This window comes from Ascidiella aspersa, chromosome 7 (genome assembly GCF_963924565.1).
Source record: "Ascidiella aspersa chromosome 7, kaAscAspe10.2, whole genome shotgun sequence".
In the NCBI taxonomy this organism is placed as follows: Eukaryota; Metazoa; Chordata; class Ascidiacea; order Phlebobranchia; family Ascidiidae; genus Ascidiella; species Ascidiella aspersa.
Genome location: NC_139453.1, coordinates 27,296,466 through 27,324,164, shown reverse-complemented (window position 1 = coordinate 27,324,164; position 27,699 = coordinate 27,296,466). Strand labels below are relative to the sequence as shown.

Below are 27,699 nucleotides of genomic sequence, written 5' to 3'. Positions count from 1 at the left end.
AGCAGAAGTCGAATATTGTTTTAATTTTGAAAGGTTTTCGGACCGGGTGGTAAACAGCATTGCCCTCACGATTTTTTCTTACAACAGTCTGTTGCACTACCTCCATCTAGCGGACGATTTTTATACGCAATCTAGATCAAAGCTGAGACACTTTAGGAAGTAAGGAATCTTGCGCAGACAATAAAATGGAAAAGAAAGATTCTTGCTTTCGTGCCAGATGATTTCAAGTATGTTTATAAAAACAGGTATAAAACATAAAATCATTTCCTTAAATATAACCGAAATAAATAGTCTATTTCTAAAACTCGGAGCCTTTTACGTGCAAAAAATTAAATAAATAGCTCAATTTTATAAAAAAGAAGGTTAATAAAAACGCTTAATTCCAAGTGAAATCATTTTCCCAAAAGCCTTCAGGTAAGTGAAGTCATTTTATCGAAAAGTGGGGTAATTTGAATGCAGTGATTTTAATACAAAACTGTCGTCAAGCGACGTCTTTGATGATAATTCTTTAATATACTGTTGCTGCCAGGCATAATATTGACCAGAAGAACAATTTTTTTTACTTCATACTTCCCTATAGTCGTCAAATATGACCGGACACCGATTGATTGTTGAGTATACATTTATTTTCTCGGGTCTGCAAAATGTACATATTCTACTACAGTGATTCTACTTCTAAATAACTAACACTTGATGCGCAGCAACCGCGACGCCGCCCACGCGTTGATGACGTCGCAGTGACGTCACCAACAAAGCGTGAAGACGTCATACATTCTCGGGCTCCGTCGAAAATACGTTGCGTCCATCCTTTGCCGTTGCTGTTCGGGAGTTAATGTTAGTAGCTTGGAACATGATTGGGCGTTCGGGAACAATTGCAATTGCGACGTGATAATAGAAAACAAACGAATATGAGAAATTAAAAATGAGGCGCGATTATTGTTGTTGTTGGTGTTGTTGCGTCATAGAAATGAAATTAATTGTTACGCGATCAATTGTTATTAAAGTTGTTTCGGTGTCTCATTGAGGGTTCTTAGGGTACACCAGGCGAGCCGAAAAAGAAAATACAGAATATGTTTAGCAAAAAGAACAAACGAAGACAAACGCGATATTCCGTTTTTTTACATAAAATTACAGAGAAAATTTAGCGATACAGAAAAACAAAAGAAAAACGAGAGAAAATAGATTTTTTTCTTCAGGCGAAACCACGTCTTAAAAATAAATTTTACGATTTTTTTTTTGGGGGGGGGTGTTTTTTTTCGCTCCTCTCTTTTCAGAAGCTGGATGACCTCCAAAAAATCGCTCGGGCTCTCGAAAAATCATCATGATGACATCGTAGCAAACAAACAGGAAAAAACAATCATGTTTTATCGTTGTGGCGGTGCAATAAATCGAAAAAGGGGGCGGGGCAGGGGCGGGGAGACAGCGAGCGGTCGGGAGTCAGCTGGGGACCTTTCAAAAGGAAATTACATGCATTCGAACTCGTCGATACGATGGCGGGTGTTGCCCGAGCGGATCTGCTTCAGGGTCTTGTACTTGTCTCTCCCTGCCTTTACGTTCTCGCTGTGCAGAACGTCCATAGCGGTTGGCGATACCTCGCTGTTGCGCAGGTCGCCAAGCTGCTTCTTCAGATCCTGTTATGAAAGCGCATATTAGAATATAAACAGCAGCCGGTAAAGAGAATCGAATACTGTAAGGCTGGGCTGGTGGTTACCAGGGCGGATCAAAGGGGAGAAAACTGTTGTTATTTTTTACTATTCAATTACGTAAATAATCCGAATTAAGTATTTAGAACAGGGGTTTCCAACTCAAACATGCCGGCGTGCCAATTTTGATCCTATAACCACTTCACGTGCCAAAGTTTAGTAATTAATTCTTTCTAACAATAAAAGCGATTTTTTTACAAATAATAAAAACGTGTAGTTAGCAGTGCGCATTACTGCATCTTAATGTCCGTTTCCACTACAATATAATGTTATAGTATTAGAAGTAATTGTTAGTTGTCGTGATTGCCGCGATTGTTTTATATTGTGAATAAACGATGGCAATTTACTGAATAAAAAATTAGGTATTTTTTTACAATTGGCTGAATAGCAAATTAATTAATTTAGAGGGACTTTTATTCGGTCGCGTGCCACATTTGGCATTTGTCACGCGTGCCGCTTGTAGCACCCCTGATTTAGAATGTCTCATCTTATTTTGATGAAATCTTTACAGCCCAAAAGCGTCGCTTCGCGCGAATCGACACAGAATAAACGACTTATTTGGTCTTCTTAAGGCTTATTCTTTATGGTGTAACGTTTAAAATGTAACTATGAAACGTCACGTTTTGGCAAACCTTTATGACATCATCTTTAAAAAATCAAGCCTCGACTACAGAAAACTACTCGAGTTGAGGTGTTTTATCAAACAAAGTGAAAAGTATACATATTTTTTTTCTAAGTTTTTTTACCGGAAAGACGAACACGAGTTGAATGCAAATAAACAAATATTCCATTTCAAGAAATTGCAAAAAAATTAAAGAGCGATTTTCAACGATTCAACTATTGAGGCTTTGGACAAAAATGTCTCAACTTGGCGTTAGTCATCGGTTCCACAACTTGGCGTTGGCGCAATTCTCCCAGTGGGTTATTTTACAAAATTACAGTAACCTTATCAAAGCCCATACAGAAGTAGGTATCAGTTTGAAAATAAATAGAGTTATACGAAACGTTCGAAATGCTACCTACCTTGGTATGGGCTTTGATATTCTTACAACGTCTTACCACAATCTCTAACCATTATGCTCCTACAGTAATCTTGTTCTTGAAAGCGACGTTAGTTGAGTGGTTTGTTTTGGCGCAATTGTCAAACGCTAAATGGTTGATGCGAGTAACTCCCAAGTAGATAAATTTGTTGGTTAAAAGTCATTTCATTAGATTCAGTGAAAATGGTTTGCTATTTACTCGTTGATCGTATGGGCTATGTTTACTAAAATTAGAAGTAACTAATACACCGAAAATGTGGACTGAACCGAAGTCAAAAAACTGTACTTTACATTTTTTAACTTAAAAACACTAATAGGTGTCTTGACAGCACGCGTAATTACGCTTAGCCTGCCCTGCCCTAAATACGATGTAATGTTATAAGAATTCTATGAACGCCGGACGAACATATGCACAATCACTAATGTGTGTATGCTTAACTTAAACCAAGCGAGTCGGGCGAATAGCCCCAATAAAAATTAAGGCAAAAAAACGAAGAGGACTCATTACCTCGAGTTGATTCTGTAGCTTCTTATTCTTCTCGGATGCGGTTTGCCGATCTTCCTCGCTTCGATCACGCTCTCCTGCGTCATGGAGGAAATCCTTCTTGTCCGAATCGTCGTCCATTTGCATCTGTGAGCGAACAAGAGGCCGATTGTTACGCTTGTTTGCGTTTGAAAATGGCCGAGGAAGCTTAGTTAACAAGCCGGTGACTAAGGTTTCTAGGCCGGGAAACTGAGGCACGTGGTTCGATTCCGCATAAGACAATGCGCATTGCTCGTAGAAGTACCTTCAGACAGTAGCCTCCAAATCAAGCAAGGAATGCTTACTTGAAAGGCTAAATAGAAGCCTCCAAATCGAACAGTAGTCTCCAAATCCAGCAAGGAATGCCTACCAGGCAAAACAGTAGCCTCAAAATTGAGCAAAAAGGCCAAGAAGCAATTTTGAATCTGTGAGCCTAAAAACCAGGTTTGGATCTAGTTTAAGGTCGTCCATCCGTAACATCTTATTGTTCGCAATTATGATTTATTATCAAATAACAAAAAAGGCTACTTTACTTGATGCGGGTTCTTTTTAGCTTGGGGTAATTAGCAACAAACGATTAGTATGGCCGCTGTAAAGCAAAAGTTAGTATCTACCCCTCAAAAAAAATTAAAATTCTAATAAAATTCGAGATCCTGTGGTTTATTAAGTAATTGGTTGTATGGCATAACTAGTAATTTTTAAAGAGTTACCAAAATTCTTCTTATGATAAAGGCTGCTAAAACGGTTCAAGTACCCTGATGAGTCCTAACGGCCAGGCGCTGTATTACAACGACGTAGGTGCATTTCACGGCGTGTGATGAATGCATCACGAACATGTGAGGCCATGTCACAGTAATCACGGTCATCGCGTTCAACTTGCCACGTTCAGGGAAGTAACGCGTGGTCGACGAGCTGTGAGAACGGAAGGTCGCCCGAAGCCTCTTTATGACGTCACGGACGAAAACAATGGCGCATTTAATGTTGTTTTCTGACGGCATAGAAGAAAACAAACCGACCTATATGCGTTGGCGTTTACAGTCGCGTTCAAATCTTTCATCGACAACATTTTTTTATTGAAAAAAAAATGGGTAATAGTTTTAATACGGACGTCATTCAGCATAGTAGGAAAGTAATACAAAGCAGTTTAACATATTTGGTTGCAAATGCATATTCAAAGCCTTTATTTCCCAAACAAGATGCCTTTTTTTAAATCCTATCTGAATTAACTCGGTAGTTACGTGTTACAGTTGTTGCTTGTCTTTCTAAAAAAAAGCCAAGGTTATAGTTCAAATGCCTACCAAGCAATTGACACAGTCAACCTGTTTAACCACAAGTTATGATAATTACCTACGTTTGCTAATGTAAAAGGACCCCCAAAAATGCTATGAGGAGCTATTGGCATAACGAAAATACGTTGATATCAAATACCTCTGGTTAAAAGATAAAATTCTGAAAGGGTTAGCTAATACAAAAAAATATAACATTCTAAAATGTATATCTAAAACATTTAATGAAAAAAGTGCTCAAAAAGCTTGAGACATTTTAATTTTTAACATCTTATTGCCTTTTGACCAGGGGTCCTTAAACTGGGGTCCATAAAGGCTTAATTGAAATATTAGTGTATACTTAAGAAGTAATCTTTTTTTAAATAAAACAGTTTAATTAAAAATAAAACGGTTTTGCACTGACTGTATTTAAGACTCCAATTCACAATAAAAAAAAAGCAAAAAAAAATTAGGGGTCAGCGGTAAAAAAAAGTTTAAGAACCCCTGCTTTAGACCAAACACTATTAAACAAAATACTTTATAAATAAATTTAAATAAAACGTTTTTAAAACGCTTATAATAGAGTGTACACCTAAACATTTAATAAAAAAGGGAGACATTTTAATTTTAACATCTTATTGCCTTTAGACTAAAAAATATTAAACAAAACACCAACGTTTTTAAAACGCTCACGATCGATGAGCGTTTTGATTGACTTACGCTGTTCATTGAGTTGGCCATGTTCTCGTGTTCAACCGCCTCTGGAACAACGATGGGCTCTTCTGCTTGTTTCTGATGGAGTTCCAGCAGCTCCTTCTCTTTTTCGCTGATCGCCCTTTCCGACTCTTCAGCCTGAAAACAAAAAAAAACAAAAAAACGTTTTTTATTAGTGATGTCCATTAGTATTGCTGCTGGGTTGTGCAGGGTTGCCACAAAATTTTAGAATTTTTTTAAACGCAATAAAAGACTTACAAAGCCAACAAATAATGAAACGCTTGGCGTTTTTTTAATATAGATATTTTTTCGAAAATCAAAGTCTATTGTAGGAAGTATCAAAGTACGTCTTACTGGAACCTACAACCATTATGCTCCTAAATAAATGGCACGGTCAATACAAAAACAAACATAAAAATTGTTGACTACACTGTTGCCACCAGGGATTGTAGCAATTATAAAGGGAGTTCTTCTGACAAATATGTATTCAGTGCCGACATTTTAATTACCTATACGGGGATAATCTTCTTCAGGGCAATTAACTTGTAACTTTACAGAAAGGTATATTGAGATCGAGAAGGAGATTATCACCGCCGTGCCTTTCTAGAATCCTGGGCGATACACAATCATGATAGTACTATGAACGTTAAGCAAGACACATTTCTTGCAACTTCCTATCATTTTTTGTGCAGTAGCGGCGATTATCTCCCGTTATTCGCGCCTTGTTTCCTTTATTCGCCTCGTTTTGCCACTTTGTTTTTCGTCTTTTGACGCACTGTACCTTTCTGTAGAGTTACAAGTTTATTGCCCGGAAGAAGATTACCCGTATAGAAAATCGAAACGTCGGCACTGAATACATATTTGTCAGAAGAACTCCCTTTATAATTGATAAAAATTTATTTTCCCACAGTGCTTTCTAAACATATAACTTAAGCTGGACAATGCACATAAATCAAATTAAAAGACTATATCCAAGGCTTTGGGGCATAATAGTTCGAGGTTGTAGTAAGACGTAATAAGAATATCAAAGCCCATACAGAAGTAGGTTGCATTTTGATGTTGAAAATGAACAAACAGTTATTCGAAACGTTCAAAATGCTACCTACTTCTGTATGGGCTTTGATATTCTTACTACGTATATTCAAGGCATTTTGTAAAACCATAGGGTAGCATTTTGTAAAACCATAGGGTCTCTCAAATTTTTCAATAAGGAAATCAATTCAAAGGCGTTTAAGGACCTTTAAAGATCCAAAGACTTTGTGGTAATCCTCTGGAAGTTCACCTTGTAAGTTAATTGATCAAAAAATAGTAAAATACCAACCTGGGAAAACTTTACTTAACGCTAAGTAAGTTCGTGCTAACAAGTGAAAACAAAATCCCTTTAACGCATCAATTTTATCCGATAAATTATTTGAAACGTTCGCACAATGCTACCAACCTCTCTACGGGCTTTGATATTCATTCTAGTCTAATAACCACAAGCTAGTTGTTTTTCTAGCCTGGCCTTAGAGAATCCCGATTAGTAAGCCTTTCCAGAGGCACCAGGTGTACGAAGTCTGATAAATTTACGTTGTTTGTCGGTAGTTTTGCGGCCTCTTTTTGTGCACTAGTGGTTTGCCTAATAACCACAAGCTAGTTGTTTTTCTAGCCTGGCCTTAGAAAAGCCCGATTGGCAAGCCTCTTCAGAAGCATCAGGTGTACGAAGTCGTTAGATTTGCGACCGGTAGATTTTTTCCTTTTTTGTGCACTAGTGGTTCGTGTGTAATTGCGATTAAACGAAAACCATCAAGTGAATTACCTTCAAGCGCCATTCCTCGCTCTCCTGCGACTTTTTCAACTCGATTTCCTTGAGTCGGTCGATCTCTGCCAGTTTGGCGGCAACTTCCATCTCCATTCGACTTTTGGCTTCTTCGCTCTCGGCCGCTTGCTGCAAACGAATTTAAACGACAATTAAAACCAAACTAACAAAATAAATGATAATTTTGCCCCCTTGATTTAGGGGCACAATTTTTTTTACAGGAGAGACAACTTTGTAAGATACTCTAACAGCTGTGAATTCCATGGTGTAACTCTGTTTTCCCTTCCGTTAATAATGTGGCACAAAAAATTGACTGAAGAAAAAAAAAATTATTCCGACAAAAACAATATTTGTCCAAAATATATTTTTTAGGACACATAATTAGATGTTCTACATTGTACTTGTGGTGGGTTTAAAGACAATGATACTAAACATAAGTATAACAGCGAAACTTCAGCGTCCCAATTATATTCACTGAACTCTTAAAAAGCGGCCAAAACATAACACGAATAGCACAAATAAACTCGAACATGATTATTAAGAACCATGTCTTCGTCTTTCACCGACAGCTTTCTCAAATTTGAAAAATATATTTCTCTGAATCGATCTCAAAAAAGCTAACCATGTAAAGGACTGCAGTCAGCGACACAACCAATTTAAACGGCCATAAGTTTGGGTCGCGACCTATAGGTTGAGTGGGTTAGTTAGTTGATGAATAGTTTAGTCAGTTGGCTGTTTGTTGGGTTGGTAGCAGACTTGGACAACTAGATAATTCTAGTTTTCTAATTCAATGAATTAGAGCAAAATGCGGCTAATTCTAGTTCTAATCTAATTCGGATTTTACCGAAAATCCTACTTTGTCCAACGACATTTTTAGTCTCTTAGTCAAAACAAAGAATTTGAATTCAAACTCTTTAGTTGAAACGTAATTTTCACGGACCAAAAATCATATGCTATGCTAAAATGCTTAAAAATTAGCACACACATAATTGACATGCATCACATTCCTATTAAAATACTTTTCGATTTAAATGTAAGTGATTGTGAATAATAAAACGTAATTTTAGTTTAAATTATAGTTCAAATTCGTTTTTCGGTAATTCTAATTCTATTTAAGAATTCGGTAATTCTCATTCTAATCTAATTTGATAAAACTCCAAATGATCTAATTCTAATTCTGATCTAATTTGGAAAAACTGAAATGCTCTAATTTTAATTCTAATCTAATTTTAAAAACCTAAAATAAATCTAGTTGTCCAAGTCTGGTTGGTAGGTTGGTTGGTCAGTAGGTTGGTTGAACAGTACGTTGGTGGGTTCGGTTCGTTGGCGAGTTTGGTTGGTTGTTTACAAGGTTGGTTGTTTTGTTGATTAATTTAAATGTATGTTGGTTGTTTTAAAGGTTGGTTGTTTTTACGATTGATTCAAATGTTTGCAGGTCGTTTAAAAGGTTGGTTGTTTTGTTATTGATTCAAATGTATGCTGTTTGTTTGAATGGTTGGTCAAAACGTTTGGTGTTTGAAGTTGGTTAGTTGGTTGGCGATTTAGACAGTACATAGCCGTGTTTGTTAGTTGGTTGGTAAGGTGTACTGTAAGGGCTCTGTTGGTGAGTTGCTTGGCAATTTAGCTGGTATGTTGATGTGTTTCTCTGATAATTTGGACGGTGTGTTGCTGTGTTGCTGTGTTGGCTACTGGTTAGTTGGTTGATTATTTGGACAGTATGTTGCCGTGTTGGTTGGTAAGTCACTGTAGCACTGTAGGTGGCGGTGTTTGTGAATTAGAAACGGTAATTGGTTAATTAGTATGACGGCTAATGGCATTTTAGCTCACCACACACACATGACTGAAACCTAATAATAGTAACCCCAGTGGTGGAAGTAAACCTAAGCGGCCCCCCGGAAGAGCGTTCCGGGATAAATTATTTTACCAGGCTATGTCTCTTTTGACTAAGCTTCCCCGCATCTCCTTAAATATATTTAAATCAGGATTTAAGTTGCATATTTGTGCATTACATAGAGACTAATAAACCCCGGTTTCCTTAGATTACATGTTTTCGGTAACTGTGTGTCGTCATCTCTGAAAATGTTTATGCATTTCGTTAATAAAGTTTCCAGTAAGAAAATTATTGTCTTTCATTTCCGGTAAAAAAATGATTCTCTTTTCACCCCTGTTGAGGTAACCCGAAACCCAAACATGACTGACCCCCTAAGTCCATCGTAACTCCATGAACCGCAGTGACCTACCTGTTGAAGTAGACGGGCCTCTTCTTCAGCTTGTTTCCGTAGATCTTCGATTTTCCTCTGTTCTTCTTCAGCTTTCTTCTTATCATCTTCGAGCTTTTTCGCTTTTCTCTGCTCGTCTTCAAGATCTGGTGAAAAACAATTAATTCAAGACCTTGCCGGTTAGGCAGCATACAAAGGAAATGTACGATACTTGAGAGTTTTTTTCCGTTACAATCGGTATGGGGTATCGGTTTGCAAAATCTATACAAATCGGGTATCGGACACAAAAAGTGAAATCGGTCAAACTCCACTTGTAACGCACTTCTGTCCAGGAAAGCGCACAAGGCCAAAACACTACCCACCTTGTTTGTACTTGAGGTTGTCCAGCTTGTATTGTTCCATCTTTGCGAGCAGCTCGGCTGTCTCCCTCTCCGCTGCCAATTTATCTTTTTCCATCTTGGCCAGCTTGGATTTTTCTCGGTCCAGTGCTTGCCTGGACGAAACACAAAAGAATAAAGTTAATGAAAAAAAGCGAAAACGCTACATGAGAGTTGTAAAAGTTATGACTCTACGGCGGAAACACCTGGCTTGAAGATTGTAGAGCAGGGCTTAACAAACTTTGCCGGATAACTATAAGGCCAGATCGTAGCGGGCCAAATAATTGTGAGGCCTGGCTGTGGGTCAGAGAACTGGTCCTGGGATTTGCACCTCAAATACTGTAAGGCCAGAAAAGTATCATCGCGGTCTTGTAAACGGTAGGGCCTGAACATTGCGGGCCTGATAACTGTAAGGCCTGACCATCGGGTCGGACAACTGTCAGGCCTGACCATCGGGTCGGACAACTGTCAGGCCTGACCATCGGGTCGGACAACTGTCAGGCCTGACCATCGGGTCGGACAACTGTCAGGCCTGACCATCGGGTCGGACAACTGTCAGGCCTGACCATCGGGCCTGATAACTGTAAGGCCTGACCATCGGGTCGGACAACTGTCAGGCCTGACCATCGCGGGCCTGATAACTTTGAGTCCTGACCATCGCGGCCTGACAAATTTGTGTCCTGGGCTCCTGGCCATCGCGGGCAGGATAACTGTAAGGCCTGGCCATCGCGGGCCTGATAACTGTAACAACTGCAGTGGCCCTTAAAAATTTAACTGTAATTCATCTACATTAAAATATGGGGCTGGATTAATTGACCCGGCGGCCCGTAGTTTGTAACAGTTTTATTTTCTGTTCCTGTCTAAGGGGTTATAGGGTAAAGGTTATTAAAATTTGAAGGAAAATCGCTTTAGGGGCAACTAAAAGGCATTGACACTTTCTACTTTAAATTGAGGACTTTAAAGACCATAGTTTAAGTCAAAGTCAAGAGAATTTGAAATCGGATCGGATCGCGGGCGATACTTTTAGTCCAGGATATCGGGCATCAGTATCGAACATCGCTAGTTAGCAGAAATCAAGGATCCATTATTAGGTAACAAAAAAAACTTGGGGTGGCCAGAAACTTACTGTTGTCAATACAGGGATAGGAAATAGCGGATACTCTAGCAAAGCTAGCAAGTCAGGTCAGACACTATTAAAAAATCTTCAAAGATATGTATATTATATATATATCGCCAACAAAGGCATAGTAAAAGTAGATTTTATTTCAATAAGATATACTGACGATGCCTTTTGCTGGCGAAGTATTACGATCTTTAAATAGCGTCTGACCTGAATTGCTAGCCTAGCGAAAGTATCCTGCTGTTACTGATCAGGAATTAGGGTCGACATTTATCTAACAAGGTTCGAGGTGATTCCGAATATCACATATTCAGTTCAGCAACACAAGGATCGCGCGAACCGGTTCCCACCTTTCCTGCTGCTTCTGATGCCTTTCTTCCCTGGCCTGAGCCTTCATCTGCTGCACTTCAATGGTGTCGGGCTTCCTTCGTCGCATATAAAGCTCGTGGTTGCCCATGCAAAGCGCCAGGATACGCTTGTTGATGCGCAACCGGTCGACGTAGAAGACGAAATCCTGCGAAACGAATCCATTGTTGTTTTTTTCGACCAACGTTAACGGCTTACGTATCAACAGTACACCGAAAGCCATCGCAGACTAACGGAATCAGTCGATCAACGATGCAGTACAGTTAGCGTCGGAATGCAAAACTGGGATAACTCGATAGTTTATTATTAAAAAAACATAATATTATATGTACATATATAGAATAGCCGGCGCTGGTCTAGATTCCTGCCACTTTTTTAGAGTAACAAAACGAGTTGTCAAAATTGAAATTGCTAGGAAGAAGTAAATATGGAGAATATATATAATAATATTAGGGGTCCTATCTCAAATGTTATATCATTGAGTGTTCATGGACTATTTCTTTTATGCTATTTCTGGCGTGATAAAGTTTTAAATGATGGATAAATTCGAAAATACTTGGCTAGACAAAAACTAGGTTTAAGATTGACCCAATCTTCATATTTATTTTTAATTAATTCATTCCTTTAAATTTTTTCTCCTTTTTGTGTTAAATATATATTAAGAAAAATTGGTATATTGTAAATTACAGTATCTACACATTTTGATTAAGAAATAAATTAATCTTTAAAAAAAATATATGTATGCCGGTTTTAAAATATAGTAGTTTTTCCTTGGTAAAATATTGAAACAAAACTGTGGTAAAACATTGAAACAAAAAACTTTTAAATGGACAATTTAATGGAAACAATTATTGCCGCAAAAGTTGTTTCAAAGCTCAAATAATGTGTAGCGTTTTAAAACAAGGTAACCTGATAGAAATACCGTAGCTTTACATTTTGATATACTTTCGACTTTGTTGTCCGAATCAAAATCAGTCATTTATAAGTTCTAGAATGAGATTCATTCGAATTAAGCGACTGATGATGCCGGATTGGCGAAATATATTTCTCTATTAAAAACTAGAACTTATAAATGACTGATTTTAAATGAGACAACAAAGTCGAAAGTATATTGCTAACATTCGAAGTCATTGTCGTGATTGACGTGCTTTAGGGCGAGGAGATATCTTCTTTTTACATATTCAGTTTGCTTTACACTTAAATAAATAGTATTACCCCCCCCCCACTTTAATAAATAGGATTACCCCCACAAAAAGAATTAAAATGGAACCAAATTTGTGTTATTATTAACATTCAGCTATTTCTTAGATGGTGATCAAAACTAGTAAACCGCTATTTTTAAGCAGATTCAGCCAAGACGTGTTAGACACTAGATGTCTCTGTTAAGGCGTGAACATTTGTGCAAAGAACTGGCGTTGGGAGTCTGCAATGCTTAATTTGCCCTGGGAATTTTCATTACCCAAATGCATCATAATGAGCACTCTGGGGTTCAATATGTCTGCAGCTGTAGGTCAAAGCATGAAAGTTGAAAATTTGTGATAGAGCAAACTTGAAACGACCTATACGCTGCCGGGACTTTGATATTGGGATTCGTTTAATTGGTACCTTATCACTTTTAGCAAAAAAATTAAATTTGCTTTTTTTAAGGTGCCATATTAATTTTGGCAAAAAAAATAAAGCTAATGAGAAGTTAAAATATTTTTTTTTTATCTCTATGGGTTCTATGGGTTATACAACAAAAATTGGAAAAAAAGACAAAAGCAACCATTTTTATCAAAAGAACAAGATTGTAAACTTACCGGAGCTTTTTTATCGATTGGTTTAATGACGAATTTTCTATCGTTGAAAGAGATGTTGCGGATTTCACTCCATGGAAAGCCAATTTTTGGAGTAAGCCTGAAAAAAAAGAAAAAAAAGTTATTTAGATTTTGCAGTAAAACTTTATCTTAGTAAAATGCAATACATATGACAAAAATAAGGGAAGGCGGCTTGCATAGGTTGCCGAAACGTTGGTAAAGAAATTAAAATTACCATAGGAGCTGTTTTTTGATTATATAAGCGAAGTGTGTTGATAACAGCATTGCACTAATGCCAAATGTTGAAGATTCTTTTAACTTAACATCATTTAAATGCAAAGCTTAATTTTCAAAACTAGTGTAGTGATAGATTTAAGGTTGTGTGTAGCTAGTTAGTCATAACACAAAAGGTTTGCATGTGAAAGAATGGCAGTTTTGTGATTGGCAGGACAATACATTTATCGGATAGAAATTATCTGAATAACGTTTCAAAACCATTGAATTAAAAAACAAGGAAAAAAGATGGCGTTGGTGTGGCTGACAATAGAAGTCATTTTCAAGGAAGTTGGTTAAATCAGCCGAAATACATTTATCATTTTTGTTTTATATGCAGCTATATTTACTAAGAAAAAATGTCTGAATGTGAACATCTCCTGGTTGCTTTTAAACAAAGCTATTTTCTAAAAAAAAACATTGCGGGTAAACAGCAAATATTTTTTTTTGTAACAAATCAAGGAAACAAATGCATACTGAAATAACCTTATTCATCAAATTTAAACCTCAGATTTTTTGTAGCTGGAAAAAAGGTTTTTATTACTACCATGTGTCCAACTTAAGTTTAAAGAAATTTGTTACAGTTAGTTAAAACATCAGCATAGGAATTTGTCTATGGCCCTGTGCAGAATATGATTAGATTGGAGCTATTAAACCTGTAAAAGTTAAGTAACAAACAGAGGTATAATTGTGCTAAAAATAACATTTTCTAATAATAAGGCTCTTAGCTACAGACTGATTTTGTACTTGACGTAGATCTTGTAATAAACAATAGCAAAACCAGTTAAAATCAACAGCTATAAACCAAAGCAGTACCAATCAAAAAAAAACTTCTTGTAGAAAACAAGTTTTAAATCAATCTAGCTAAAACAAATTAAAAAAAAAAACTTTAAAATACCCTAAATGAAATTCATATGGTGGTGACAATCAAGCCTTTGAGCCAAATTAAAGTGAATAGAGACTAATCAGAAAAAACAACTTACTTATCTTTCTCTTCGTACACGTTTAGGCCAAGAGCATCAACCCCCAGGAACAGGGGTGTCTTCTTTTTATTTGTGATTTTGAAGTAGTTCACACCATACATTTCAAGATCCTAAACAAAAAATATTTTTAGCACCATGGTATAAAAAAATCTCCAATTTGGAATGTTGAAAAACAAATGATTTTGGTTCCACATCAAGATCAAACTTATAACAACGAAAAAATCGAAAATCATTCAATTTAAAAAAAACGCATTTTACTCCTATGACAGCATTATTAGTATCTTAAGTCAAGTGGAAAAATCTATAGTGCTCGGATCAGAGTAAAATTTATTTTTTTGTAACTAGCTTAATGTCAAAACAACTTGTGCAATATCTTAAAAGTTTCTGCACTGCATTGTTTCTTAATAAGATGAGAAATGTTGGCATTAGTGCAGCAGTTGCAAAGTTTGTTTTTATGCAATAATGTACCTATTATGAGGAAAATATCTTGCTAGCTTTTGAAACAAGTTTTGTATACCTATTTTGTTTAGTTTTATTTTAGGAAAAAGTTTAAGCAATAGTTTGTTTCTGTAACTAAGTGATACATGGTAAAAGTAAAATGCCTCCAGGCAGCAAAGTTTGAGAACCACCAAAAAAGTAAAAAAATAATGATGAAAAGCAACATAGATTTTGTAAAACCAGCGAGATTTTAAAGAAGGGAAGAAAACTGACACTGGCTATTTCCTATTATTAAAAAAAGGCTGTTTAAGGTATTGACTGTAAATAAATGTATCTTTCCTATCCTAAACAGCAACATGGGAAAAGTATTGCTTGTTGGGTTAAAATTTAAATTGTTAAGTCAGAAGTCTCCGCTTAGTTTGTTTGAAGGCCGAATGCAGGATTCCACTTGCTTACGTTGATTAACAATATTGTTTAACTTTATACACAGACACATAAGCTAAAATTCTGTCAACTGTGACACACCTGGGCGATTTTAAGGTATTCTATCATTGCATCTTCCTTTGGCATTCCCCCGTGCTCAGCGTGCCATGTCTGAATGCGTTCTTCCCATTGTTGCTTGGACATGTTGTGCTGCTCGTGGACCCTGAAAGAAAGCAACACAATGCTGTGTTCAACTGCTCTTGTGTATTGGGTTACCACACAATTAAAAAAAAAAAAATTGAAGACTTTTTAAAGAAAATCTGTAGTTTTTTATATTTCTAATGGTGATTGCTCAACGTTTTTTCGATATAATTTAAAAAACAAAAGAGTATAAATGTCAAGATAAACATAATCCAAAATATAATTATAAATCAAAAATATATTCACTGAATGAGAACAAAGCAACGATGTGTTCAACTGCACTTTTAGTATGTCGGGTTGCCACACTATTAAAAAATTGAAATACAAAGATTTTTCAAAGAAAATTTGCTGTTTTCATATAGACTAAAATTGGATCGCTGGACGTTTTTTGGATATATTTCAAAAACCAACAGTGTACATAAATGTTAAGAAAAACATAACCCAAAAATATATTTATAAATGAAAAATATATTCACAGAAAAAGAGCAACGCAAGGCTGTGGTTTAACTGCTTTTGGGTATGCAGGGTAGCCACACAATTTTGTAAAAAATTTCAAGACATTTAAAGACCTTTAAAAAAAAATTTCTAGGTCTTATAGAGCTAAAAGTGATCGCTTAACAATTTTTGATATAATTTGAAAACAATGTAAATGTCAAATTAAACATGATTACTTTTTTATGGTGCACATATTTTAGATTTTTTGCTATCTTTTGAAGTGCAGGAATCCTTTTTCTGTAGTATCTTTCGTTTATTTTTGTACTATATTTGAGTAATAATTAAATATTGTTACAATGTTTTCCAAGAGAAATATATTTCTGGGATATAGCAGTCCACTTCATATCAAGCAAAGTAGCTTAGACTGGGAAACTGGGACTTAGATAAAGAAACGTAAAGTTGTACTTAAACCATCTGATCAGCTGTAAAAATAGTATTTTACCGCTCTGGTAGTAATCGGTCATTGGCCAGGTAACCCTCCTTGTGTCTGTCCGGGTCGTAGGCTCCGTATTTTGCTTGGACAGCATAAGATGCCAGCAGTACAGAAGTTTCTGGTGGGCAGTAGGTCTCGTCAGACAAAATGCTGTCCTTGACTTGCAGGAAAAAAAGACGCTGTAAGAAAAAAGAAGAACGTTCAAAGTTTACTGAAACTCAACCATATTAACAATACATCTTTTTGGTCATTTTGAATTTCATTATAATGCTTTAAATACCACCTTCTCATTTTGTATTGAAATGCATTGTTGAAAAAATATATTTTACATTGTTTTATTTTCATTTTTTGGTTACCTTTATTAAATCGAATGTGGTTTACAATTCTGAAAAAAGGGTTGTTGGCCAATTGGCAACATAACAAAATGTAGAAAAAACAAATTATGCTTTTTTAATTCATTGAATAATATTCAAAGTACTTCCATTGAAAGCTTAAAAAGCTTTGTTGAAATTCAATCAGACAGTTTGGTTAAAATTATATATTTTTCAGCCATACCTATGTAAAATATTTTGAAAACTCACAAATTGCGTTTCTACTGAAGGGTCGATTGAAAGATTATGAAGCTTTGTTGAAATTCAATCAGACAGTTTGGTTAAAATCATATATTTTTCAGCTATACCATTGTAAAATATTTTGAAAACTCACTTGCGTTTCTACTGAAGGGTCCAGGTTGTGCTTGTGCGGGTACGTAAAAATTATATATGTAAAGATATGCATTGTGTCTGGAGAAAATGTTTTTTATATATTTTTACCTATTTGGGATTTTTTTAGAATATTTAAAATATTAGATGTAGCGAGGTATAGGACATCCTGATTCCTGACCTATGTAAAATAGCTCAGTTATTGGTGGCCTGAAGAAAGATGAAATATATCAATTTATCAAACAACATATTAATATTACTTCTTGTGCATTGCTATATGTGGGAGTGTGGGAAATGCAAAGTTAATTTGGTAAACAGGTCCAAAAAAAGTTAAAGAGCACTGTACAGAGATTCAAATCCTAAAAAACTAAATTCCAACAAAAATACTAAGGTTAAATTGTTCTTGCAATTGTACAGCGTTGTAAATGTCAAGCCTTTCGCAGGGCGTTGTAATGGCATTTTCAAAATTCAATAGGCAAACTTGCAACGAAAAGTTAAAGTTTAATCAGGAGCCGGCACTATCGGTGCGGGGACATGCTTTGCACACAAAGCACACAAGTTGCACATCATCGGTGTGTACACACAGATAGAAAATCACAGAATCCACATGGGCTTATAAGGTAGTGACATCAGGCCAGTGGCTATTGAAATGAGATTACTAGCCTTGGAAGACCTTGAAAAAACACTGGTACTGCTCTTTGGTGGCAAATTGTTACACATAGAATTTAATTTTTTTGTCAAATACCCTGCCAATAAGGCAAAACATATACCTCTTTTGGCCATAGCTACAGTCTGGGTTAGGTAGAGATTATAAGATCAAAATGCCAAGTATGCCCGATTTTTAACAAAGAAGAAAAAAGTGAAAAAAATTTGGTATTTTATTACAGAATGGACTATTGAAAAATTAAGTCAATGTAAATATATTAGGAAGGCCAAACAATTGAATAACTAGCTAAAAAACCTCTATAGTTAGATAGGTCCATTATTTTAATGTAAAACAGTGTTTTTAAACCTTTTTTTTTTTTTTTACAAAAGTTCAGTAGAACAACAAAGTCAACCTCATTTGTTTCGCAGAACTTTTTGGAGGCTCAAAATGGGCAAAACACAAAAAAGCATTAATAAGTGCAAATTTAATTATTAAGCCATGTCTTTGCATAGCTTCAGTAAATTTCTCAAACATTTATGAACTCTGGTTGAGAACCAAAACAAATCATTCTAACTGTGGGAAGTCGAGGACCCCATCAAATCGAAGAGGGATCCTATATTTTAGATTCAACCCGTGGGTTAAGAAAGTAACATGGGTTTAAGCTTCCAAATATGAATTTCATGCATGTGGTGAAAGAATTTATAGTGTGAAAAAATTTTTGACATTTGTGCAATAGTGAAGAATTTTTGACATTTGTGCTGTAGTGAAGATTTTTTGACATTTGTGCTATAGTGAAGAATTTTTGACATTTGTGAGACCAATTCCTTGAAAGATTTTAAAGCATTGGCAATTGATTGCTTTTGGTTGGGTAAACCTGTGGGTAAAAACAGTCACCTGTGTGATATCTTGGATCAATTCCTCTGCAACATCTTCGGGAAAGAACTTTGCACGAAATTTGAACTGAAGGGGAGATTCTTTACGGACGTCTTGTGCGCCAACCTAATAAAATATATAGTTTTTTTAAGGTGGTGGAAGCTTTCTGTGACGCAAAAGTGTCTTGTAAGTTGTGACAAATACCTTTTAACAAGAATAGTAATATAACTCATTAACTTAATATAAGTCATTGCCTTATTCAGGTAACCCAAAGCGTAAATAACTTAAATAAAGCAAAGAAATCCAATAGCTTAACAAATGTAGACAAAAAATATTTTGAATGTTTCGAACAAACTCAACTCTTAAACATTAGTGCAAACAATTTTTTACCTTTTTGTTCAATTTAAGCCAGGTCGGAAAACTTTTGGTGTCGATGTATTGAAGACCAAAAAACCAAATTTCGCGAAGACCGATTGTTTTTACAACCTAGAAAGAAAAACATTAACATGGTTTGTTTCAAATCACGCCTAAAAAATTCAGTCATAAAAACATTAATTTTATATTCCATTGTTTTTCTTAGGAGACAAGTGTGTTTTCACAAGAAACACAAATAACGTTCAGCAGTTTGTTAAAAAACAAACAGAATAGCAAATAAATAATTGTAACCTTATAAAAACTTTTAATTAAAAATATAAGGATAATGTTTCATACTTTACAAGGGAAGGGTATAAAATATGAGATCAGTAAATACCGATTCAATGTTAAGTTTTTCAACAATCTGACCTCAAACAATTGAAAAACACCCTTTTGAATCAAAACCCTATTCGAAGCATATGCTTGAGACAAAACAGCTACTTCTTTTTGGAGTCTTGTAAAAAACAAACACCTATAACATAGGGCCTAAGTCACCAAGGCATGGAGTGGAGTGGTACACCGTTCAGCGATGAACAAATAAAGCCTAACACAGAGTTAGGGTTAAGGACAATAAACAAAACAAAAGCTGCCGGGAACTTCGTTCTGTGTGACCGCTTCTTGTTTAAGTGCCATTGAAAATCCAAGCAAGACAGAGCCAGAGTGGCAAGTCGTTGCTCTCAACTTTAAAGGACGTCTGACATAGGACTGATTGTTCGATTCATTTCATGCTGGAAATCAGGCTAAATTTTTCTCAAAAAACGAACTATTAAGTGCGACTTGAATTGAATGAACAAATATGAAACTGTTTAAGTTTTTTAATAAATAAAATAACTTTCAAGAAATCTATTTCTATTATGCAAACATTTTAACAATTGCTTTATCATCTTTGGTGGTAAAACATGGTAAGCTACAAAGAGACATAATCCACAAAATATTAAGCTTTAAATAATTAGACTTCTATTCTATAATTAAAAGCCCTTGTTTATTATGAATATGAATTGTCTCCTAAAAGATCTATCTGCAACTTTACAGATGGATGTTTAAAATTACCAAATGAGCATCAAATTTAAAAAGCCGGTATTGTATAAAATAAGAGCTGCAAATTAGTCTTAAAATTTAGGCTTGGTTAAAGCATATTTTATATAAGGCAGACTTTTAAAAATACATATGCACTTGAAATAACCTTTACAATTACTACTTTTTCTAGTTTTATAAATGCATTAACCAACATGCAAACATTTCCATTTTATAGACTTTTGTTGCAGGACAGTATTTTGTTAACACAAATATTTCTTGCTGCACTAAAAGAAAGCAATCGGGTTTCTAAAAACTAAAAAATAGTTCTGGTGGTATAAGATACTCACACATATGTGAGTTCAACAACTGTGATCTAGCCCTTCTGAATCTGCTTTTTGACCAACAATTACAGCTTATGTATCATTAGTACAGCGAAAAACATCATAGACTCACTAATTATGTCGACCAATGATGCAAGGCAAGCTAGAAAAACAACTAGACTACAGTGAGGTTCAAATTAATGACCTTATTTTGGTGGCATCATCAATTTCACACCACAAAAAGTACTTTAAAGGTTGGAAACAAAATTTGACTAAGGTCCAAAATCGTTTTTAATCAGATTATTTTCTTGTCACAAACCTGGTCGAAGAGTTGCTTTCCGGTGGTGCTCGGCTGGATCGCGAACTCCAGCTCGGCGTCCATCGTCGTAACACGAACATTTATCTGTAAAATAAATGCAAATTAACCCAACCGCAATATCTTGTATTTTGTACTTTATTGACATTTGTTGCGATATTAAAAAACATATTTCACATTGGGTTAAAGAAGCCATTTTCTTTTAATGTTGACATGAAAAAAAACAGTAATTTATAAACTACAAGTGGTTGTTACCGCATCCCTTCAAACCTAACATTTAAAAGTTGAAAATATAAATAAATGGAGTTAACAAAACTTAAAACTTTGGAATAATACTTATGTGGTACTATATTGGCAATTTTTGTGGTGCTAAAAGAGTAAAAAATATATTTTATATGAGGTTAAAAAAAACATTTTTTTTAATGTGGGCAAAAAAAACAGTAATTTATAAACTATAGGTGGTTGTTATCGTATCGCTTTAAACCTTAGTTTAAAGGTTGAAAATATAAATAACTGGAGTTTAGAAAACCTAAAATCTTGTTTTCTAAATCATTCCCTTCAGTACAACCAATGTGTCTATTAACACTTTAAAAATAGAGATTTGCAATCATGGGCAGCTGACTTAATGAGTTAAAAGGTCAAGAACTGACCCCTGGGAACTGGTAATTCTACCTTACATTTTATGATGCAAGTACAATAATAACTGTGGCTGCAAACCAGAAATCTACCTCTTAAAAGTCATTTTTGTGCAAAAATGTAAGTTAAAGAAGCTAAGCTTCATGACTTAAGAAATCTATGCATCTAATCTTTGGGTCCTAAATTCTAAAAACACAGTTCAATCCCTAAATTAACTTGTATTAAAAAAAAAAGAGTTGAACATACAACATCCAGAAATGCCAACAAAACATTAGAGCAAAAAACATCAATATTTAACCTTTGCCATCTCTCCAGAGTCCCAACCAATGCCTAGTGACAACTGAACTGACAGAACTCAGCAGATATTTAGGCTTGGCCTGGTCGGGTGGATTAAATTGCGTCAATGATTGAGGATAATTGTAGGTTTTCTATGGCCTTTAAATCCCGCACAGCCTTATTTGGCAAGACAAAGGTGAAAGAGGAAAAAGAACATCAAAACCCAGGCTATAAGGTTCTCTTTCACAATACAACACAACATGGCACATGGCTCAGCTAACAAATGATGTAGGAATTGAGATCTTTGTTTGATGTCAGGTGTAATTGATAGCTGCCATACAAAATGAAATCCGAGTGGACAGAGAAAGTTTAGTTTTGTTTGTTTTTCTCTCGTGTTCTGAGCATTCTTTTATTATTTCAAATTAGAAAAACATTTTTAAATGTTTGTGAAATCGATAGCTGCCATACAAAATGAAATCCAAGAGGTCAGAGAAAGTTTGGTCTCGTTTATTTGTCTCTCGTGTTCTGAGCATTCCAGGCATTTATTTTAAGCTAAAACAAACCTTTATAAAGGTTTATAAAAGGTGAGTGTTTAAAAGTTGTGTTTTTTACATTGTGATTGTCCATATGTACAACTAAGTTTAGTCAGAAATAGGATGAAGCCTTATATGAGTGTGACCAATTAGCAAAAATTCTAAAAGTTATGGTCATAGGTCTAAGTGTGTGTTAAATAATTGTGATGCTCCATATGAGCAATAAAGTTCCCGCCTAGATGGGATGTGGTCTGACAGGGATGATGACAGCAATTAAAAGTTATTCAACCAAAAGACCTATAATCCGGATTGACAAAAGCTGGAATCAAAACTGAAGTGTCCCTTTACACGTCACCCTTCCATAATTCCGCATTAAGGGCCAACACTAGTGTATATCCGAATTCCATGGCGACAAAGACCCAAACAAGCTTGGGATGCTAATCGCGATTTAAATTTTTCTTTTCGAAAGGCATCAAGTGACGCGAGTGGAAGCAGTCATGCGGAACCACTTGTGCAGTCGTGGTCAGTGAAGCGCGTGGAGGGCCAATGCTGATTAAAGGCATCGCGCGTGCTCACTGGGGCGCGACCGCTCGCTCGCTGCTAAGACGCGCTTAGCAGTCCAGTTTGTGACGTAACAGTCGCATAATAAACGCGCCGACGCCCTTGGCAAATTGCGTCGCGTTGGAGAGGCGTGTTGACGCAGGGCGCAGACCACGCAACGACGCCAGCGCGCGCGGTCATTGTCCCTGAGAAATACGACTGTGATGTCATAATGGGAGACAAGGGGCCACGGTTTGCTAACAGCCAGGACGCCTCAGAAAAAGCATGGGATTGGTGGAAAAAAGGGTGATTTTTGTCGGATCGCAGCCAATACACAATAAAAGGAAGCGGCGTCGTTAATTTTCCAATTTTTCAAATATCAACCTTATCGAGTTTTTTTTTTTATCAAAACAAGTTAATGAAATAACACAACGTAATGCAGCTACTTTCAGATAAACCCTAGTAGATATGGTTAAGCCGTAGTATGAAGCACGTTTATTTTTTTGTTATTTTGTTTATTTGACAGCCCCCTAACGTAATTAGTAACATATTAATCGTCCTATGGTTTTTGGCAAAATAGCGGTTATCACAATCCAAAAAAAACGCGAACATCACTACTAGAAACAGTTAAAAAGCGCGAACAAGTGCAATGTCTTTCAACCACCTGTCCCATATACGCTTAAATGTGCGCATTATTATTCTCTGGCTAGATATTTTTTGGTTTGTTTGTGCAATCTCTAATGTGGCTCTATTGATATTGTACTGACCAACGATAACGGAAGACCAATTACTAGTAATAGCACACCGGGTGCTTTAGGGCAAAGGAAAATAGATTGACAAAAATCAGGCCTACAAGGAATTCGAAAAATTCAAGCCTAGAAAAACAGCCTGCGGTGAGATTTAAACTTAGAAACTGTCGCTCAACCTACTGAGCTCATCAGGCGCGACGGCGGTGAAACGTAAACGTCAAGGTCTGGAGTTCGAATCTCACAGCAAGCTGGTTGTTCTGGCATTGCTTTGCTTATGGAAAAATCTTTAAAATGAATGTGATCTAAGTTCACTCGAATCTAACCGGATAATTTTATGTATGGGGCTATTCGGCCTTTATTAAGTTTCAAGTTTCAAGTTTTTATTTTTCTTCCCATCCACGCTTAATACATACACACGCAAAATAGAAAAGTATATAACGTTACCGGATTTGGGAAGGAACAACCTTGAACCACAAGACTAGCAGTTTAAAACTCGAATCTGTGGGACAGTTCTAAGGGATTTTTGAGGGATTTTAAAGGGTACATTATATGCTATTAACAAGCAAATTTTAATACCAGGAGCACACCTTATAGACAATAAATCATTTCACAGCTTGCGGACATAAAGTATTAATTTACAGTGATTACGTTTTTCTTGCTTTTATATTCATAAGGTCTTTCATTCCTTTTTAAAGGAAGCAAAGTGACCAGCCGTGTGAAATGTCTGAGAACCACCGGTTTAAATAAACAAATCGGCTACGTCGAAATGTGATTACGAGGTTTTATTTTAAGGTTGAAATGACCACAGTGTAGGCCTGGCCAGATTCATGTGTTTGTATTGAATGAGCGGGTTCAACCGTTGTTTGAGCTTCCGTAGAAGACAGCGTATTGCTTTGTGCCATTTAATGACGACTCAATATTTGCCAGAGAGCCGCAGCATTACGTTACGATTCCGATTCAATATTTGCGCATATTTTACGATTCTTTTCAAGGTGTGGTGTCTCTGAAAATCAGAATGGTCGTAAGAAAACTCTTGGAAGATCGAACTACGTAAAAATCGAAGCACAATGGCTGGAGGTTGCAGTAAGACGTAGTAAGGATACAAAAGACAACACAGAAGTTTAGGTAGCGTTTTAAAAGTTTCGAGTATCTCACACTTTGTTGCAAATAAAAAAAATGGTACCTACTTCTGTATGGGCTTTGATATTCCCACTACAACTTATAGGCCAAAAATCAGTTCGTGGAGATTTGTCACTCCTCTAAGAGCCCCATCAGTATTAAAACACGGAAGAATACATAACAGGAACAGGAAAATTCTAAATGAACACGAAAAAACATTCTGCTGCAAACTTGCGCACTACCCAGGTTCAATAGCTAATCACTTCGCTGGATCGCAAAATCACGACCAAAGTTCCTATATCGACAAATACATATGCTACCACTTGGCATCGGTATCGGCTCCGATAAGATATTATCGGACGACCCTAGTTTTTCACCATATGCATTCAGCGAGATTTTTTTAATCTAAAAAAACTTTGAAGAGAAAAAAGCCAAAAGCAAACTTTTTTCTGGGGTTAAATTTTGTTTCAAAATTTCCACTATATTGTATTCAGTTGATGAAGTAATAATGATAATATTGCTATTATTATTTTTGTTAATATCGGGATCTAAGCCTGCTCCGACATTTCTAGTTGTTGATCTTTTTTCCATATCATATGATCCAAACAAAACCACAAAGGTTGTAAAAAATATAGTATTCTGCTTGTGTTAAATAAAGTTGTTCTAGATCTTTTTTACAACCTTTGTGAGTTTGTTTGGATCATATTGTATTTCAATACGCCAGTCATTTCCATGTAAATAAAACATTGTTAATACGCTTTTTTTAGTTCGCCGCTACCAAATATGGCAATAGACGAAATTGGTCACGAAATTGCGTATCAGGCACGATTACGGACGCGTGCGTACGTTTAGTTCCGTACAAAACGTGATTGTTTTCGACGGCGATTAATAGCCCAGGACCGCCATCACCATGAACAACTGGTGTAGCAACGTAAGCGAGTTTTCTGGCCATATTGCTAGCCGCCAAAAATACGCGATAACCACATTGAATTTGTGTAAGCTTGTTTTGTATTGCCATCCTTAAGATAGAAGAATTCACAGAAAACGTATAATTCTTAAAGAACTGAACAATGGTTTGCACTTTTATAGCAATTAAAATGAAATATTTAATTTAAAATTGTGCGGTTGTTATTTCTTTTCGATGGTTACGAACTCTATTTGAAATTAAAATTGACAAGGAAAATCGGCAGGTTCAGCATTGTGTATCATGTATATTTGATGGGTAATTAGGTGGCACTATATAAAGAAAAATTATATTAAAATCCTGACAAGCTTTTGCAGAACCGTGCTACATCGTTTGCCTGATATATAGTCCCACCTAATTACCCCATTTAGAATTAGAAAAATACAGACATTCACAAAGTTCTAAAATACAACGGCTTTATTAAAATGATTATTGAACATAAGTGAACTGAGACACACAGCCTTGTGAGAAATGCATTTTTACCTGTTTTTGTATTTTCCTGTAAACTTTGCGCTGGTATCGGCGGGGATCCACCCTGTATTTCGTCACACCGAACATTGTGACGTAACAGGCTACAAACGATTTACGTCAATACTTAGATTACCAATTCTACTAGTCAGCCTTGGGAACCAAACAGCGAAATATCAAGAGCGATTACAAAGCTGTTAATTGCGTTCACCATCGAAAGTGTGGTTTTGAAACGTTGATAGACACTGAACAACTTTGTACTTCTGTATCAAAGTCAATTTCTCCCAAGCGACGGCCAGTTACAAGACTTAAATTTGGGTCAAAGTCGTGAGGCTTATTGGGAACGAATGTCGCTTTTTTGTGCGTGAACCGTATAAATCTACAATCTCAATAGACAAGCAATCGACTTTGTAAGGTTTAACCATTGGTTCTTAAACTGGGTCCTAGGACACCGGAGTTTAATGGGTCGATGCAACATATTTTAAGTTCATTGACTACTGAATAAATAGTCGTGGAACATACTCGAATGATTATCAGAAATGATTTGTAAGCTTGTGTGCGGTAAGTAGTTTAGGAGTAATGTACCCATTGGGAAAAATGGTAAGACCGGTTCCCTGATCTTACTTTTTAGTTTTAAAAACCGGTGGGTTCAAAATACATAAGTCAGAGTGTCAGATAAAAAGTTAAACGTTAAAACTTAAAAGTTAATACCAGTCTCGCACCGTGAAATTAAACGTAAGTTGTTTAAAAAAATGACAAAAGTCCTCCATTATTCCAAGAAAGAAAAGTATAATATGCCGAATTAGAACGTTTGAGAAGCACTGGGTTTACTACACGCTGGGTTAAAACTCAACGGCGATAATGTAATTGATCAACAGCGCAAATCGCCAACAAGATAAACGAATTAAAAACGCCGCTTCAAAATCCATCAAAACGGCGAAAGCGCAAAGGCCTAAAATAGCTGGAAAGTAGGCCAAACTCCGCCCGAATTCACACGAACGGCGTTTCTCCACAGAGGCACCACGCCGAGTAAGGCAAAGGGCAAATCAAGGGCGTCCACCAAATCAAGGGCGACCCGGGATTGATTTGTATCGGAGTTGTTGCGTGGTTACAGTGGGGTCACCGCCCGTCTGGAATCGTCGTGTTAACGAATAGTTGGTGAGCAAATAGCCAGCGTCGCATATTGGCGATATTAACTCACACGGGCGGAAAGGATGATGTAACTAGAGTGGCGCTTACCCGTAGAATTTTGAACCTGTCTCAACTGGATAGACAGACTATAGAGGTTCTTAAACAGTGGGCCCAACAGGCCATTTTTAAGACTACGAAAACTATATTTAAGTGGATAAAGGCACTGCCACTACACAGGACTCTTTCGTTTCATTAAAAAGAAAAGGAGTATTTTATGATACATTTTATACAGAATTATTTATAGCAATACTATCATTGTTATATTTAAAAAACGGTCCTTAAACCAAAATAGGTTTAAAGGGGTTAGGCCAAGAAATGGAAACCACTGACCTTTTAAACAACTGCAAAATGTACTGGCTAACGTAAGCTAACATAAACGGATTTAAATGATAAAAAGTGAACAGATCGACGTCCAATGACCCGAAATACATTCATATACAAATGGGAAAGATTGCCAAAAAAAGCCTTCAAAAGTGTATGAAAAATGGGTTCCTACGAGATTTTGACTGACAGCTAAATTTTACGACAGCTTGTATAAAACAAAGCTATTGAATTTCCCTGGTTTTCTCTACACTGCACAAAATAACCTCCAGCTTTGCTCAATAATCTCTAACTACATTAAATTAAAGCAACTCGCAGTCATGGTCTTGCTGCGGAACGCTTTCGCTGAGAACTCAAGGCTCCCTACATGCGACGGGACAAATTTGATAAGGCGGGCAATCCGCTTTCTTGGGAAGTGTGAAATTCGATTAAAAGCACATTATTCGGG

At 36.2% G+C, this 27,699-nt stretch overlaps 1 protein-coding gene across 3 annotated transcripts in view; it reads right to left on the bottom strand.

The window, feature by feature from the left end:
* Positions 1-608: 608 nt before the first annotated feature.
* LOC146138760 (moesin-like) overlaps positions 609-27,699 on the bottom strand; it is a 38,197-nt gene continuing 11,106 nt past the window's right edge. The window contains exons 1-15 of one of the 3 annotated variants that reach the window (XM_083394824.1): positions 21,389-21,453; positions 20,458-20,541; positions 18,778-18,873; positions 18,409-18,513; positions 16,177-16,346; positions 15,141-15,261; positions 14,178-14,287; positions 12,925-13,021; positions 11,110-11,273; positions 9,625-9,755; positions 9,284-9,408; positions 7,044-7,172; positions 5,252-5,383; positions 3,252-3,374; positions 609-1,631 (exon numbers count right to left, since the gene is read on the bottom strand). In XM_083394824.1, coding sequence (XP_083250950.1) covers positions 1,464-1,631; positions 3,252-3,374; positions 5,252-5,383; positions 7,044-7,172; positions 9,284-9,408; positions 9,625-9,755; positions 11,110-11,273; positions 12,925-13,021; positions 14,178-14,287; positions 15,141-15,261; positions 16,177-16,346; positions 18,409-18,513; positions 18,778-18,873; positions 20,458-20,541; positions 21,389-21,397 — 1,764 coding nt within the window. In that variant the 5' untranslated portion in view covers positions 21,398-21,453 and the 3' untranslated portion in view covers positions 609-1,463. Of the gene's footprint in view, positions 1,632-3,251; positions 3,375-5,251; positions 5,384-7,043; positions 7,173-9,283; positions 9,409-9,624; positions 9,756-11,109; positions 11,274-12,924; positions 13,022-14,177; positions 14,288-15,140; positions 15,262-16,176; positions 16,347-18,408; positions 18,514-18,777; positions 18,874-20,457; positions 20,542-21,388; positions 21,454-27,699 lie in introns of those variants that run through there. The other 2 variants (XM_083394823.1, XM_083394822.1) reach the window with 2 other exon arrangements.